The sequence below is a fragment of the Xenopus laevis genome, chromosome 1L (genome assembly GCF_017654675.1).
Source record: "Xenopus laevis strain J_2021 chromosome 1L, Xenopus_laevis_v10.1, whole genome shotgun sequence".
In the NCBI taxonomy this organism is placed as follows: Eukaryota; Metazoa; Chordata; class Amphibia; order Anura; family Pipidae; genus Xenopus; species Xenopus laevis.
The window spans coordinates 52,852,199-52,870,572 of record NC_054371.1 but is presented as its reverse complement, the minus strand read 5'-3'; the positions used below and the strand labels follow the sequence as shown (position 1 = coordinate 52,870,572).

General features: G+C 38.2%; 1 protein-coding gene across 3 annotated transcripts in view; it reads right to left on the bottom strand.

The window, feature by feature from the left end:
- The window catches only part of nek1.L (NIMA-related kinase 1 L homeolog), a 61,081-nt gene extending 42,707 nt beyond the window's left edge, over positions 1 to 18,374 (bottom strand). Inside the window, exons 1-13 of one of the 3 annotated variants that reach the window (XM_041589219.1) lie at positions 18,086 to 18,374; positions 17,498 to 17,594; positions 12,968 to 13,065; positions 11,999 to 12,082; positions 11,793 to 11,860; positions 9,458 to 9,544; positions 8,354 to 8,408; positions 7,549 to 7,749; positions 4,846 to 4,915; positions 3,149 to 3,309; positions 2,173 to 2,232; positions 1,871 to 1,936; positions 897 to 944 (exon numbers count right to left, since the gene is read on the bottom strand). In XM_041589219.1, the coding sequence (XP_041445153.1) occupies positions 897 to 944; positions 1,871 to 1,936; positions 2,173 to 2,232; positions 3,149 to 3,309; positions 4,846 to 4,915; positions 7,549 to 7,749; positions 8,354 to 8,408; positions 9,458 to 9,544; positions 11,793 to 11,860; positions 11,999 to 12,082; positions 12,968 to 13,065; positions 17,498 to 17,594; positions 18,086 to 18,202 (1,212 nt within the window). In that variant the 5' untranslated portion in view covers positions 18,203 to 18,374. The remainder of the gene's footprint in view (positions 1 to 896; positions 945 to 1,870; positions 1,937 to 2,172; positions 2,233 to 3,148; positions 3,310 to 4,845; positions 4,916 to 7,548; positions 7,750 to 8,353; positions 8,409 to 9,457; positions 9,545 to 11,792; positions 11,861 to 11,998; positions 12,083 to 12,967; positions 13,066 to 17,497; positions 17,595 to 18,085) is intronic. The other 2 variants (XM_018230887.2, XM_018230895.2) reach the window with 2 other exon arrangements.

Below are 18,374 nucleotides of genomic sequence, written 5' to 3'. Positions count from 1 at the left end.
GACTTCTATTTTATGGTACTCAGAAAGAACTGCCGGACCTACAATTCTGCATAAGTTGGGACAATAAAATCTCATGTAGACAATCTTCCCTCAAATGCAAAGCTCTTGCAGCATTGGCATGAGACCAGTTTCACTCTTGGTATTTATGAGGTATTTCACCTACTACAGATATTGCAGAGCTTATTATGAACGGATATGTATGTGTTTTAGGTTATCCGCCCACTATTTGTAAGCTCTGTGGGGCAGGGACCTCCTGTGTTTCAATGTTTTGGCATTTATTTTTGATTGTAATTGTATATATTGTAAGTATTTAGCTTCTACTATTGTATTGTCCCAATAATCAACTAATGTATTGCTTTTACATAGAGAATACTACTTGCATAGGCAGTTTTGTACATCCATACATAAAGAACATTGTCGTTTCACTGCTTTCCTTCAGGAGAACTTGCAGCAACTCTGGTGACATCTGCTGGTCATGCAAATTCAGTGTATGAAATAAGAAATATGGCACAGGCTTTAAACCTAAAGTATACTTTGTAGTATCCTGCAAAAATATATGTGTGGCACATGTGCCCCCAGGATCATTACCTATAAAGATTAAAAAAATCAATATTGTAAGGTGTTGTGGTATATTGTACTGTGTATAAATTAAAAAAGAAAAAAAAAAGAAATGGAGGGTAGGGAATGATAAAGGAGAGCATAAAAAGAGCACAGAAGACTAAAGATGAAAAGAGGTGGAAATATAGCTTAGAGAGTTGGTCTGTGAAATAAGGTTTCTGGCCCCTTGCTAACAGTAGCTTTACATAAAAAAGAATGTCCCACAAATCCAAGGAGGAAAAATAAAATCTATAAACAGGTACACTTAAGATCATGATGCAGCATGTACATAATCTTACCCTTTCCTTTTCCAGTCTCCTCATCTGTTCAGCCCTTAGCAGACTTATCTAAAATGGCAAAAATAGAAATATAATCTTTTCAGCGAAGCATATTCTTAAAATGAGAATCATTAGTGTGTCTGATTTAGGCAAGAGACCAATGACTGCTTTAGATAAAAATCTATGCAGCATTAAACAGTATTAATGGGTGGGGATGAAGAGATGACTTCTGGCACCATGAACACATGTAATTTAGTTGGAACATGCTATATTGCAGGGATCCCCAAACTTTAAAAAAAACAAAAAAAACATGGAGAGCAGCACAAGCATGAAAAAAAGTTCCTGGAGGTAACAATTATGGGCTGTGATTGACTATTGTAGCCACTATGTGGACCGACAGCCTACAGGAGGCTCTGTTTGGCATTACATATGGTTTTTATATAACCAAAACTTGCATCTAAATAGGAATTCAAAATAAGCACCTGCTTTGAGGCCACTGGGAGCAACATCCAAGGGGTTGGTGAGAAACATGTTAATCATGAGCCACTGGATGGGGACCACTGCTTTATAGACTCAACAAATTTTCTACACTGAACTCCCAGTGGCCAGGGAACTACAGAGTTACCAATTAGTCACAAAAAGTTAGGAAGAGTAACACTAAAAATTTTTGTATTAAAAAATCCATTTCCCCCCCCACTAAGAGCTGCAGAGTGAGTCGCCCTATCGCCGTTTTGCAGTACACAGGAAGTAGTGTTTTCAAACAGTATTTTTTTTAATAAACCATTGATTTTAATAAACTTTATGCAGGGTAGAGCTATTATTATTAGTGGGAGGGGGGAATTGATTTTTTAATACAAATTTTTTTAGTGTTACTGTTCCTTTAAGCGGTCAAGGTACAAAGCAAGCTACCATCCCCCCACTAAGTTTTAAGATTTTTTTTTGAAAACAGGTCATAGTCCTTTAAAGACAGTAGAGAGATGAACCACAAATTATACCTGTTCCCGCTGTCTTTTTTCCTTCTCCAGTTGTCTGACATCCATCCTTTTTTTCTTAGTCCCTTCCTGCAAGAAATGCCATTCTAAATATCTCCTAGCAGCAATTTAAGTACTTCATCCAACCCAACAGGTTAGTGGTAGCTGGTCATAAAGAAGTGACTCAAGGTTATTAAAGGGTAAGAACACTAAACAAGGAGGAAAGGTTTGAAGGTTTCTCCGCAGCTAATCTGTGTAGCTGCCGAGATTGCGGACAGATTGCACCAGACACGCTTGAAAAGAAATAGGGGCAACTTTCTGTATACCTCAAACATTTTCCTCCTTTCGTCTACAGGATTCACTTTCTTCAGTGGCATTGCTGGGGCCTAGCAAAGAGTGAAACTATAAATTAGATGGGAATTCCAAATGTTCCCCGCATGCTGCATAATATGGCAATTAGGAAACACTGGAATAATAAGAAAAAATGGCACTGACAAAGCTGCAAAGGTCCAGTACAGTTCCACCACGTAGAAAAAGCCAACGGCAATTAGACTGCTGTGCTAGCATCAATGGCAAAAATAGTATAAGGGGAAATCAATGTAACATCAGTTTAACAGAGAGATTACGTAAGCACCAATTCCTCAATGGTACCCAAAAGATGACTTCTATTTCCACATTTTTAGCACATAATTAAGTAAACCATTTAGAGAATACAAATGAGCAAGAACTCAGTATTACAGATACTCTTCCTACTCCTCAGCAGTTATTTGGTTAGTACTCAAATGAGGCAGACACTGAAAAGATAGACAGTCATTATCCCATAGGCATAAAGAATATTGATTTGTGTACTTTCTACATAATTCACCATTTCATCTGAATAACACAAATACCCTGACAAACAGGTTTTGGAACCTTTATGCACAAATTCTATATAGAGAATATGAAAGTTGGATGAGGGACTAAATCAGAATGGTACTGGAACTGCTTTGACATTCAAATCTTAAGTTGCTCATACATTATAAAGATTCACTTATTTGGGGAGGTTGCAAAGAGAGTGGTTTGGCCACCACCATAATAATCTGGATCATGCATGAGTCAATAAAATGCCAACATAGTTTGAAGGGGAAAAGCTGGCCTATGTATTGTCACCTATGTATGGCCACATTTTGCACAAGCCTTAGCAGAATGGAATGTGACAAGCATGGAGTAACCTCCCTGAATGCAGAATATTAGGAAAAGCTCCTATTTTTTTGTAATAACAAGACTTGGGTACATAGGTATGCAAAGATACCACTCACTCACCTGTCTGTGTCTCATCTGGGGCTTTTTTTCATGATGCTTCTTTGCAGCATCCGCAGATTTTTTTATGGTTAAAGGCACTCCATATTTAGCTGCAGGTTTTGTGATTTTGTGAGCTGGAGGTGAAGCAGGAGTAACCACTTGTGCTGGAGCTGGTCTTTTGGCTGATTAAGGGTAACAAAAATGCTGCATGTTAAAATCAGGCTTTGGCAGTAGGTGTCTTTATTTACTCCTCTGATAAAGGATTAATAATATTGTATAATGTACGACATGGGATATTAACACAGTAAAGCTAGCTTGGGAGCCAAACAAGCAGATCTTTGCTTCATTTGGCCACATAAGTGCTGTGCATCTATGATGACCCATTGGAAGACGACAACATAAACACGACAATGCAGTCCCCTTCCAATGGGATTTTCAAACTTTACTGATAGATGTCAGCATGATTTTAGTTAGATCTCAGTTTAGAGGCACCAAATCTGCATCTTATGCCCCATGTAAAGTGGCTTTAGTTATGCAGGAATCTGTAAAGCTACATTCACACCAGGTGTTTCCTGAATTTAGGCTAAAATCTACCCAGTGTATCCAATGACAGGCACTTGCCTTTCCACCACGGGCTGGTAGGGGTGGATGAACACAGAGGAAGGGATCCACTCCAAAATGTTGTGTAAGGTTGTCTGTTAAGTTTCAACAGACACCTCTGCACCTTGTGTTTCTCTTCATTTGCCTCTATTTAATATTAACCTTAGATAGACCCTTTATAATCTCCTGGTTAACACATCATTTTTGTAAGTAAATAAAATAAAAGAATACCTTTAACTGTAGTAGAATCTACAAATGGGATTATGGGAGCACTCAAAGGCTAATCAATACAAATATAAATAAACTTTAATGGAAGTGTGGCTCATCTGCTCAACAGATAAGCTCATCTGTGGCTTATCTGTTTCAAATATACCAAAAACCAAAGAGAAGGGAATTGATCAAAGCAAAATTACTGCCTAAGAGAGTAGTGGAAGAACATGTGCACCACAGACTAAAACAGAGCTGTCCAATCAGTCATCCATTGTCTGGTGTGTGATTTTTCTCAGTCGCTAGCCAGACTAAGGGGGTTATTTACTAAGCAAGAAATGCAAAAATTAGGAAAAATTCCTGTTTTTTTTTAAAAAAAAATAAAAAAATCCACGGATTTTTCGGAATTTATTAAACCCAGAGGCTGGAAAACTCAGAATCTGAAATCCCGGCATCTCAGACCTGTCGAGGTTGCATATAAGTCAATGGGAGAAGACCCAATGATTTTATTGATTTGTGCTGGGTCTCGTGCCAAACCCCGAAGTTTTCAGAGGTTTCGAGGGAAAAAAACAGAGGTTTCGGGGGAAACCTCCAAAAAAAACCGTGAAAATCTGAGTATTTACCGGAAAGCAAATTTTCGGGAAAATGTAATAATAAATAAGCGTTAAATACCCGAGTGGCTTAGATCGGAGTTTGTAGCAGAAAAAAAATGGGGAAAATTTCGGACCTTGATAAATAACCCCCTAAAAGTTCCACTGAAGTGTTTCACAAAACAACTTCATTACAGGGATGATGTAGATAGTAATAGCATAATGGAAGATCACTGAAATACAATCACAGTCTGAACATAGTCTGATGATATGATTTAATGAGTTAACATAATGACAGAACATCACAATGCATGGACTTACCTGCTGCAGCATGGATCCCTGGTTTGGGGTGATTCACAAAGGCTCCCAGACCAAACTCATTGGCAATAAGCTGATTGCACGTAGGGAAGTAGAAGATAAAAATTATATTAAAAGTTAACACATTAAGACTTTACATACTCATACCATACATATAAACAAATAAAACTGAAAGTGGAAAATACAAGATTCATAATCATTTCAGTGGCAGGAGGGTCAAAAGGATTCTAGAACATACAAAATAAGATGACTGTATTAAGATTTCCAGTAGCAGGTTTTAAGGTAAGCTACACCCCTGAACTAGGTAGATACATACTAGTGATGCTGAAAACCTAGACCTGCCTGAAAAGAGAACTGATCTGTAGAACGGCAACAACTTTGCCCTATGCAGGCCTCTCACATTCTCTCGAGTAAAGAAGGGTCACAGAACACAGTGGGGCTCATTTAAAAACACAGCAACTTTGCAGTTAACAATAAGCCATAGCAAACAACCAGCAATTCGTTTTTAACGGTCTACTTAAGCAATCCCTTATTGGTTACCATGGGGCTACTGCACTATGGTAATGTTACAGTTATTCTTACAGCAGCTGGCACAAACATTCTAATAAGTTATTTGTTGCTATGGTGTACTGCCCAGGTGCAAAATAGTCCAATATTAGCAAATAAGCCAAAATGGCTCTATACAATTTTCTTCACAGATAAGGCAATTTCGTAAATTTTGTTCAAATCAGCAGATTCTAATTAAGGTTCAGATTTAGCAAAATCTCTAGTTTAGTGGTTGGTCTAATGCATCCTTATAAATAAGCTACAGAAACAAATAAACACACTTATAAAAGTGATACCATAACTACACTCGGGTTAATTTACCAACAACAAATTCATTTACCAACAACACAGCTGAAGACAACAATAAAGGGAAACTGTGATTGTCTGCAACAGATTACGGTCAAGATGCAAATTTGCCCACTGTTTGTAAAGGAGTCCAGCTGTGTCATGAACTGTATTAAAGTGATTGATACTGTGTTTACAAGGCTTTAGGAAATGTGTAATAGAGCAACACTGAGTTCTCCTAAAACGATTCACTTTAGGGTTACCAAGTGTGATTAATTTCTTATCACTTTGTGCTCTGTAATAATTTTTCATGGGTTCCAGAAACTCTTATCTCCAAAATCATTATCCCAGAAATTTAGATGAGTAGTATCATGTGACTATACTAATGATCCGTATGCATCCATTACATCTGATGGATCCATAAAGATTTAGGATTTACCACTGCAAATAGCAAATGGGACTGAAGTTGATCGGATTCACTAGAAATCATTCCATAAAAAATTTAAATGAATCTGCTAGTAAAGAATGTCCATAAAACAAAAAGAGCAGGTGCCAGGAAAAAAAAGTATGCACTACCACAATCAAAAAAAAATTCAATAAGTTCTAAGTTGTGCTAACAAGTAAAAGTTGTTTATGTGGGAGGGATATATTCACAGTTCACCCCAGTCCACAGGTGCATATCCAAAAAAGTCCTTCCAAAAACAGTCAAGATCAAAAATACAAAAATGTTTATTTGGACATAGTTAAAAATGGCCTAACGCGTTCTGTGCCTATAGGGGGCACTTATAGCCTAAGAGTAAGTGCCCCCTATAGGCACGAAACGCATAAGGCCATTTTTTTTTACTATGTCCAAATAAATATTTTTGTATTTTTGATAATCTTCACTGTTTTTGGAGGGACTCACAACTATTATTGCACTTTAAAGAATGGCCATGCCTTCACTTGATTCGTATTGATAATGATCTAATTGTGTGGGGAAAAATTGTAATATTGCAATTAGCATTCTATGAGATTCGACATTTAAGCTCATGCGTTCTTTTGGGTGGCTGAGATAGTAAATCCCTAAAAGGTTTGGATAATTATAATAATCGAGCTTAAAGATGTGGTTCATCTTTAAGGTAACTTTTATTATGTTATAGAACGGCCAATTCTAAGCAACTTTTTTTTCTAGTTTTCTAGTTATTTGACTTTTTCTTCTTACTCTTTCCAGCTTTCAAATGGACGTCGCTGTCCCCTTCTAAAAAACAATTGCTCTGTACGGCTACAAATGTAGTGTTATCGTTGCTTTTTATTACTGATCCTTCTATTCCGACCCTCTCCTATTCATATTCCAGTCAATGCATGGTTGCTAGGGTAATTTGGGCCCTAGTTACCAGATTGCCTAAAATGCAAATTGAAGAGCTGCTGAATAAAAAGCTCATATAAAGCTCAAATAACTCAAAAACCTTCAATAATAAAAAATGAAAACCAATTGCAAATTATCTCAGAATATCACTCTCTACATCATACTAAAAGTTAACTCAAAGGTGAACAACCCCTATTACTTATGACTTGGGGCAGCTGGGAAATTGACAAAATGTCTAGCCCCATGTCAGATTTCAAAATTGAATATAAAAAATCTGTTTGCTCTTTTGAGAAATGGATTTCAGTACAGAATTCTGCTGGAGCAGCACTATTAACTGATTCATTTAAAAAAATTTTCCCATGACAGTATCCCTTTAATGGGCCAGTTGGATAGAATCATTACATATTCCTAAAAGGTTTGAATGCCTGGGAATTTTGCAGGCTGACAGACGGCACAGACTGAGCAGTCATAAAAAACAAAACTGTAAGTATAAGGTCATTACTAAAACATTAGAAAAAAAAAACCCTTACCTGTGGTGACAAAAACTTTTCAATACGTCTATATATAAAAGGCTTCTCCAATATGGAGTTGACGGATGGACGATCCCTAGGATTCCTCTTAAAAAGTATTGAGAGCAGACTGCGTAGGTCATAAGAATAATGTACAGACACAGGGGGATAGGAGCCTCGGATTATTTTCAGTACCAAGTTCTTCATGTTACCCGCTTCAAACTGGAGGCAAACAAATAGCAAGAGCTGAGACAGTTTTTTCATCAATGAAACTTTTCTCAGTAGTTTAGTCAGTGCTGATTATGGGCAAAGCAAAGATGCCCCTGTTTGCAGTAAAACTCCACTGTTGATTAAGGAAAACATTTTTTTTTTCTTAATTATATCTGCATCCATAGAAAGTGCCTATCCGATCACTGAGTTCAGCACTGATGCAGAGTAAGGCAACATAAGTAAAAAGGAGCCACGGCTGTACATGCCCAGTGCTAATGCATATGCCTCACTCATTTAATTGCATTAAAGCAAATACTTGTCTGGTTTATAAAAGGCCTTGTTTTCACTTTTATTTTTCTTATAAATGTGGCTGCACAAATAACCCAAAAAATAATGCAACGGTCTGGGAGGCATTTACTAAACTAGTGAATGGAGGGGCTTTTAAAAAGCTTGCCCATGGTGCTACTATTCACTGCGGGGGGTGGGGGTGGGAATGTTTAGAACTGCTGTATGTTTTGATTTGTGGAAAAAATAAATATATAAAAATCTTAAAAGGAGGGTATATGTGGAGATTACAACATATATATGTTTATATATTTATTTTAAAAATACATACCGCATGCTTGAGGGTGCACATTTCATACAAAACACAGCCTAGTGCCCAAATATCGCTATAAGAGGGAAAACAGAAACATCAGTTTATTAATATTATCATAAAGGGATAATTTATTATACCTGCATATATATATATATGTTAAGATTTACCTTCCAGATGCAAGTATAGTTTATGTGCAACAACGATTTTAAATGCACACACAGGAAATACCACAATTTGTATGTGTGGACAGATCAATACCAAGGTTGGTTGAAGCCCTAATTTTTTTTTCCATGAAACCCAGTGGGGGCCAATTTTAAACACTGGGCAATTTTACACCCAAGTGGAAATTAGTGGTAACTAATGAGATGTTTGCTCTCATTGTTCTATCTACTGTTGTCTTACAAAATTTAAATAATGATTGGTTGCTATGGGTAGGGATGGGTGAATTTGACCTGTTTCGACAAAAAATTGCCATCGGCGAAATGTCACCGACGCCTATTAATATTGGCATCAAAAATTTTTCTAGTGGTGCGAAATTTTTTTGACGCTCGTCTTTTCTTTTTTTGACGCACGCCGCCATACAAGTCTATGGGCATAATTTTTGTGGTGAAACAAGGCGAAAAAATTCGCCCATCCCTAGCTATGGGTTATTACTGCAAATATAACACTGCTTGGAGAAGTGCTGCCCAACATACATATAGTCATTGGCACAGTTTAGCAGGGTGTTAATCAGATAAGAGCTTGTCTTACATATATAAACAATAAAGGTTATTAATAATTGAGCAGACGATTGCCTAAACAGGGTGTGAACCGTTATGTTCCAGGCTACTATACTCATCTTAGATTCCCTGTTATATACCTGACCGTCTGCTTCGTAGAAAGTTCCTTTCTGTCTTGAAGCTAAAATTACTATATTTTCAGTACCCATTAAAAGCCATTCTTGGAAAAGGACCTTAAAACCTCCAGAAACAGTAATTTCAGCATGTTGTCATTGTGTGTCATCTACACAGTTTTAGCTTTGAGAGGTGCGTGGCTATATAAATCATGGAATGTTAGAATGTTAACCCTCTGACACCTTTTATGTAACACAAGTCCAAGAACAAGCACTTGATTTATACAAACCTTTTGTTGTTATACGGCCTATTTTCACATATCTCAGGAGAAAGATAGTATGGAGTTCCTATACAGGTGCGAGCAAGCTCTACAGTGCTGTATGATGGGACAAAAAGAAAATCACAAAATCAGCTCTAACATCTATAGTAAGAAGAAAATATATTCTATTACTAATATAGTACATTTAACACTAATATAAAATAAGAGGCAGAAAGTGTGCAGAAGAATATTGTCACACTAGTTTTGTTTTTTTATTTACAGGTTGAAGCAGCCATATACTGTAGCTCAGCACTGCAAAAGCATTCTAAATAGACAGTTTACTAAAGTATATTGTATATGCTTTGTTTTTGTTTTACAGTCTGTAACCACAAGCAAAGTAAGGCATTGGTCTGCTCCATCTGATATGTATTTATGCAAAGACAACATAAAAGGAAAATATGTATTAACATCCTGAACAAAGGGCTTCTTTTCTTAACCCCAGTCCTCTTCTGCTTACCAATGTTACATTTCCAGAATCACTTCTCCTCTAACTGAAGCAATAAACATGCAGCCATTACATAAGGCTGGGTAAGGAGGAATGCAAAGATACAGTAGCTGGAGAATCATGTGAACAACAGGAGTCATTTCCTAAGACCCAGGACAGAAGTGCAATAGAACAAACGAGCACCCATTAGTGTTCATTCAAGAAGCACTTTTGTCCCGGTTCTGACTGGGCTCTGCACCTCATGTCGTACAGTATATAAAAGCTGAAGTGCTGCACTGGTGGGTGCAAGGCAGCCCTATTACCTCCAGCACAGCAGGGGGCAGTAGGGAGGACGGCTACTTGCTTCCGCCCACCCCTCATGAATAAAGCAGACTGTATTTACGGGGCAGCCACAGGTCTCTCCTCTCAGTTTTCAGAGCACAGGGATGAGTGCTTGCATCCAAAAATATAGGTTGGAAGGAATGCTGCAAAATCCAAAAACAAGGCGGCTTGCGTCCGTTCTTTTACTTTGTACCATTCATTCCTCAAGGTAAAAGAAACCTGAATATCTGCAGTCCATTTGCCCTGGTAACCAATGATGCAATTACAAAAGTAATGCCAGAGTCTGACATGGTTAAATAGCAGTGGGCTGTAGGGCAGAATGGTCTGAACTTCCAAAATTATTATTTTTTCTTTTTTTCAAAGATTGAAAAAAAACAATGATATTCTGATGAAGCATTTCCCACTCACGCTTAGGCACGCAGTGTAATGCAACTGTTCCAGCATGTGCAGTGCAGCCTCTTATGATTTAAATTTTTGGAATCAGATTTTTTTTTATTATATTTGTTGTTAGAACTTAAAATAGCTTTATGTACCTTTTTTACACAAGCCCAACTGAATGAGCTCATGTCAGAAAGAGGGGTATATTATCCCTTTAGGAGCTAATAACACCAGAACATGAATGTGTCTATATGCCGTTATATTGTTATGCACAACTTCTGGAATGTCAGATATAAAACAAAAACGCAACACTTATTTTTGTAGGGCTTTCTCATCCAAGTCATGAACACATCCTATGAAGTTATATTTTACCTTTAATTTACAAAGTGCATAGACTGTTACTATCTGTTTGATAACGAATGAATTGACGACCAATCATAAATCAAAAACCTTACTACTCCCAGCTACCAACTTTTCAGACTTACTGTATTAGTTTGTTAGTTTGTTGTTTCTTGTGAATCCTGAAATTTAAATTCCTTAAAGGAACAGTAACGTCAAAAAATAAAAGTGTTTTAAAGTAATGAAAATATAATATAGTGTTGCCCTGCACTGGTAAAACTGCTGCGTTTGCTTCAGAAACACTACTATTGTTTATATAAATAAGCTGCTGTGTAGCAATGGGGGCAGCCATTCAAAGGAGAAAAGGTTCAGGTTACACATCAGATAGCAAATAAGCTCTGTCTGTCTAATGGTGTTATCTGTTATCCATTAGTTATCCTGTGCCATTTAGCCGTTTTTCAATTTCCACCATTGCTCCCCAGCAGCTTGTTTATATAAACTATAGTAGTGTTTCTGAAGCAAACAGATCAGTTTTACCAGTGCAGGGCAACACTGCATTATATTTTCATTACTTTAAAACACTTATATTTTTTGGTGTTACTGTTCCTTTAAAGATGAAATGAAAAGAAATTTGAACCCTCAGAGCATGTCTGTGGCACTAGGGTTGTAAAAGGTTTGAATTTGATCATGGGCCTCATAACCCACATATCAATCAAAATAAATGGCAATGCTATGTCAGACAGTGGGGTGGCTGGATGGATTATGCTACATCTTCTGAGATTTTGCATTTGTGAAATGAATATCAGTTTTTTTTTTGCTCACCTGTTTAGCACCCGTGCTATTCCAAAATCACCCAGCTGTATTGTACCACCCTTTGTTAGAAAGATATTCTAGGACAGAAAAGAACAAGATAAAATGGTCTATGGACATAAAAAACAGATAAACAATAATAGTCTAAAGTAATAATATATATAATAAAAGAAGATTTAACTAAAGTGCATTGTTGATTGCAATTCTGTGCATATTACCTGGGACTTAATGTCCCGATGTAGAATTTTCCTGTCATGTACATGCTTCAGAGCCAGGCACAGTTGCACAAACCAGTCCATAATCTGAATGGGGTGAGAACAACATTTATATCACTACAGTGAAACCTCAATTCTACATACTCTGAGTTTAACTTTTCCCTCATTTTACACCATTTTTGTGGAACCATTAATATGTAATGCTATAATGCATAATATGTTTCCCCAAATTTGTATAGCGTTTGCATGAATCCCAGACGCTACTGGAGTGTTTAAAGGAGAAGGAAAGCTACGGAGGCATTTTATTGCCAATAGATTAGCTGCAATAGTGCAAGCTAGAATGCTATATTTATTCTGTAGAATGTTTTACCATACCTGAGTAAAAAGCTCTAGAAACTCTCTGTTTGTTTAGGATAGGAGCTGCAGTATTAACATGGTGTGACATCACTTCCTGCCTGAGTCTCTCCCTGCTCTGGGCTCAGATTACAGTAGAGAAGGGAGGGGGGTGGGGAAGAGGAGCAAACTGAGCATGCTCTTGCCCAGGGCAATGAGGTTTAAGCTGAAGGCAGGAAGTCTGATACAGAAGCCCATGTGTACACAATAGAAGGAAAGAAATGCAGTGTTTCTTTTGACAGGGGACTCAGAGCAGCACTACTTTGGGGGTTTACTGGTATATTTAGATTGTATATAAAGTGGTTAGCTGGCACTAAAACAAACTACCTGACCTTGGAGAATGTGGGTTTAAACAGAGAACTATCGTGTCCCTCCTGGGGGTTAAGTCACTTCAAGTCTCAGGGGTAACTTGACAGTATCATAATGACTTTTTGGACACTGCTAACCCTTTTTTCATTTGTGTAATTTTGGCACTCCTTAAAAATACAGCTTGGTGCTTTTACTATGACACTCTGATTGAGGTGAGTATTAAGAAACAGAAAAGTACATAAAAACAGAAAGTAAAAAGAAAACATTTACCTGATCTTCTGAGAACAAAACCCCTTTCTGTGAATTTATTCTTTTATATAGGTCCCCTCCTTCACAATAATCCATCACAATGTAAAGACATCCATTTTCTAGAACAGAAAAACAATTGGATACGAATTGGATAGTGCAGACTATAGAAACCTGTGAAATAAAGTTGCTAAACTTCTGGACAGCAAAAAAAAAAAAAGTATACTAATTATATCCGTGCCTTCATAACAATGGGCATTCAGTCAGTAAGTGAGCTCATTCCTAGAAAGCATTCTTATTTCATTAGTCTTACCACTGATGCCTTTTGCCCCAGAATACTAGATCCTTAGGTGTGATAGTATATTGTTAGCACTGTGTCAAAACCATATAGCCAGTTGGCCGGATACCCGACAGTAAGGCTAATTTCATGACAAAGCATTATGGAAATAATGAAATAAATTAATCTGGGATAGTTAGAGTTCTGAGTATAAGAGATTGCCCGCACTTCAGGTAACATGGGAAGTATCCTAAAAGGAGAATAGGCCCAAGGTTCAATTGTGTCCACAAATCCCAGCCGGCTCCTACTTGTATCCCTCCAAGTCCGCAAATCTGTTACTGAAATAAAAAAGCCAGCGCCAAAGGCACGGGAGACAGACAAACAGGCAAATAGGGTAATATAGTTTTGCGATGTTGCCAACTCTTGTGTAAGAAACAGACCACTTGTTTCACCATATATGTGTTGCCCTCCTTTACTATCGACCTCCACCAAAGGGTTAAAAAACTTTCCTTAAAAACTTGTTTGGGTGGGTACTCACAAACAGGGAATATCAACTTGCACGTAAAATCATGAAGCGCTTCTCCTTGTATAAACTGTGAATTGACATGCAGCAGCGAATAGTGTAAAAATACCTTTTTGTAATTTTTAAAAACAAAGCTTAAAATGCACTCACATGGCAAAAGTTTAAAAAGAGCATATCTATGCACCGTCCACCTGGAGGCTCCCCCTGTGTGCACCAGTCCGCACAAAGAAAATCCCAAGATGATGAAGCTTGGGAAGCTGGATAAGTGGTTGTTTGTGTTCGTTCCTCGTGTACGATGCTGGGCGCCTACCAGTGACGTCACCTGCCTTACGCGTTTCGTCTTGCGACTTCTTCAGAGGCTTAATTCCAGCTGCGCATGTGTGGATCTTTTATTCCGTCTCTCCCTACGTCACTCGGCGGTTCCACCTCTTTGGTCTTTCGTTGCTTACTGTGGGTACTCGAATGCCAAACCATTAGCCCGGCAATCACTTCAGGTAACATGTCAGCTTCTGTTGCAAGTTACGCAGCACTTTACATTAATTAATTTTACATTAAATTGTGAGGGTCCTCTCTGTTCCACAGCAAAAACAATTTGCTGGGAGTAAAGGTGGCCATAGACGTAGAGATCCGCTCGTTTGGCGATGCCCTAGGGCCCAACAGTCGGATCATAATGCATCCGATATGGTCAGTCGGATCGCGGGACCGCATAAACGCACAGATGCGGCCACGATCCAACAAGATTTTTTAACCTGCCCGATTGAGATCTGGCCGACTTTGGCCAGATATCGATCGTGAAAGCCCATCAGATGGCCCACACACAGGCCAATAAGCTGCCGATTCGGTCTGTCGGCAGCTTTTATCGGCCGTTTATGGGGGCCTTTAGCCCACACCAGCTGCCACTTCCCGCTGAATAATCAATACAGTGTTTGTGTGTACGTGTGCATATGTCTGACCTGGTTGTGCCCCCCCATCCCTAATATACAGCATAACAATTAAGCCATGATACAGGGTATAAAACCAACTGCCATTTAATGCCAGGAAGGATTTCTTTCCCTTGAGTGCAGAATGGCTGAGCACTGGAGGGTTTTCAGCCTTACAATTGGCCAGTCAATTTTAGCAGAATTATTTAAATTCCCTCATTTAATATTCCAATAGGGATTTAAAACACACGCAAAGACATATTTATGGAACTGATGTGGCCTAGCTCCACCCTAGGGTTGTGATGATGCCTTCTGGCTAGGCATCATCACAACCCTAGGGTGGAGCTAGGCCACAGCAGTTCCATAAATATGTCTTTGCGTGTGTTTTATATCCCTATTGAAATATTAAATGAGGGAATTCAAATAATTCTGCTAAAACACAAAATTGACTGGCCAATTGTGTGACGGGGTAATTAATGATGCTGGAGGCTGCTCAAAAATGGAAAAGTAGGATGGGGTAAAACTGGGTGTTTGCTTATAGAAAGGTGAAATTAAAGAGTTGGATGGGGGCACTGGTTCTTAGACTGAGTGAAAAACTCAGGTGAGGGGCACTTGTTCCAGCCTTCAGAAAAGCAGCACATCTTGAATGCTGGCAAAAAACAATACCACACACTTGGCCTATCAGTTACAGTTGTTTCAAAGAATGATGGCATAATAATAGAGCTTTTGTATTTATGATACAGGGGCCTAGCAAGTCAAACACACATTAACATATTTTCCTGTCTACAGAGGTTAGTGCACTGTGCTTTATGATAGCTAATTGCATAGGCAATGACGGGTTAACTCCCCAAAAGCTTGAGAATTGACCATGAATAAATGTAGTGGTACCAATGCCCACCTTGCACCCAAGTGATCTGTATTCCAAATCTCCTTATACGAAATGTATTTAAATCATCTGATATAAGAACATATACATCTGTTGGATTTAATTGACATAGCATGCAAGGACATTATATAAAACATTTCAGATGTACATGGGTGATTAAAAACAGGTGGGCACAGACAGGGGGATGCAAGGAGGGATTTGTAAGCACACATTGAGGGGCTCATTTACTTAGTTCGAGTGAAGGAATAGAATAAAAAAAAACTTCGAATTTCGAATGTTTTTTTTGGCTACTTCGACCATCGAATTGGCTACTTCGACTACGAATCGAACGATTCGAACTAAAAATCGTTTGAATATTCGACCATTCGATAGTCGAAGTACTGTCTCTTTAAGAAAAACTTCGACCCCCTAGTTTGCCACCTTAAACCTTTCGAAGTCAATGTTAGCCTATGGGGAAGGTTCCCATAGGCTTTGCAAGCTTTTTTTGGTTGAACAGAAATCGTTCGATCGATGGATTAAAATCCTTTGAATCGAACGATTCGAAGGATTTAATCGTTCGATCAAATGATTTTAGTTTGATCGAACGAATTGCGGTAAATCCTTCGACTTCGATATTCAAAGGATTTCAATTCAGCAGTCGAATATCGAGGGTTAATTAACCCTCGATATTCGACCATAAGTAAATTTGCCCCTTAGACTTGCAAGGAACCAAAGAAAACCAGAAACGGGTGCACACTTGCAAGGGAACAAAGAAAACAGGCATGGGTGCACACATTTACTAGGGCAGATCAATTAATCCAATAAATATGCTATTGTTAGAATGAGTCTACCCAGTTGCTGGTTCAGCAAAAAACATCAAATATAGGTAGATGTAAGTAATCGGCTAGGGAATACCGACCATGTGAAAAAGTACAGATGCAAAAGTATAAATGGAGGGCACAATTTAGAAAAAAAACTTTATCAGTAAATGATAAGTGGTACAAAAAACCTAAAGTTAACCAAATATACACTATGTTAAGTATGCACACTCAAAAAAACTTATTTTCAGTCACGGGTGGTAGCACAAATTTTTTTTTTATCTTTATATAAAGTTAATGTGGCAATTACAACAATGTTATATCAAAAGAACATCAGTGTACATAACATTAAATATACATACCACCCAATTGTATATACAAGGTAGAAAAAGGGAACAAGGAGCAGATACACCTTCCAAAAAATTAGAATGGCCCCAACGTTTTGGCGCAACGGCCAACGGTACAGATGCATTCTGCTTTGATATAATTTTCATTAGCTGTTTCTTTAAAGCGGCCCAGCATATTTTTACATTATTATCATACTGTAACAATATGCCTAAAATCATCCTCACCTGCCACAATGACTTTACGAATTCGTTAAAATGCATAAAATCAAAGGGGGAATTTAAGTGCTTTTAAGCATTTTTCTAAAGGCAGCAGGCACTCCTTTAGGACATTTAATACACATTCTAATTAACATAGGAGCTGTGAAATATTGAAACATAAAAAAAAGCATCAGATAAATACATTGTACATATCTGAAGCCTGATTGTGTTATACAGGTATAAAATCCCTTATCCGGAAACCCGATATCCAGAAAGCTCCGAATTACAGAATGGCTGTCTCCCATTTCCTTTTTCTCTGTAATAATAAAACAGTAGCTTGTACTTGATCCCAACTAAGATATAATTAATCCTTATTGGAAGCAAAACCAGCCTATTGGGTTTATTTAATGTTTAAATGAATTTCTAGTAGACTTAAAGCATGAAGACCCAAATTATGGAAAGATCCGTTATCCGGGAAACTCCAGGTCCCGAGCATTCTGGATAACAGGCCCCATACCTGTATATATATTTATATTTTGAGCCTGCGTATTTACAAGTTGACTTTTTTTTGAAAGCCAATGAAATATGGATAAAAGAATCCCTGACCTTCAAATGATTCTTGGTATTGGACAATATTCGGATGCTTCATGTTTGCCAACACAGCAACTTCCCTCCTGGATTCCTCCCTCTCCTTGCTTGACATCTGGGAGTGAAAAGAAACAAATATCAGGCAAATCAGCTCAAACCACTTTAATTCTTTAAATTCAAGACCCTTTTTTATTATAAAAATGATTGCAACAATCTGTGCCACTTCCTGAAGCTACATGGAAAAATGAAGATGATACAATATCAGTGGATTTGTTTTTACTTTTTCTGGGTGCAGTTTTTGCTTATGGTCTACAATTGTTAGAGAATTGAATTCAGGAATGTGCAATACAGAGAAGCACAGCAATGTGAGCCTTAGATTATCATATAAAGAATTCCTGGTAAAAGGCGTGATATGTGTAGCTGACTTGTGCCTGGGTGTAGCCAGCTGGCTTTCATCTCTTACTCTTTCATTGCAGCCTCCAATGTTTTATATTACTCCATAAATTATAACACAAGTGTAACATATATTTCAGACATCACATGGTCTGATAATACAGTTCAGTTGTAGAGCTGGAGAGTAATAGACCTGCTGTGTATGTGACCCACCTTGGAGATGCCGATCTCTTTGATGACATATTGCGTGCCATCCTCCTTAGATTTCACCAGAATGGCCTTTCCAAAGGAACCTTCTCCGATCTTGCTGACTCTCACGTACTTGTTCATGGTCAGGGCCCCTACGGCATGGCTCTGCCCGCAGGACTCTTGGTGGGATGCTGGAACGCACTGCGCCCTGTCACTGCCCCCTGGCTGGCCGGCCCGCTGTGTGATGTTAGTTGTTGCTGGGCAGCGGGGCCGCCACCATTTGGCGCACACAAATATCGTCACAGCATCGCCA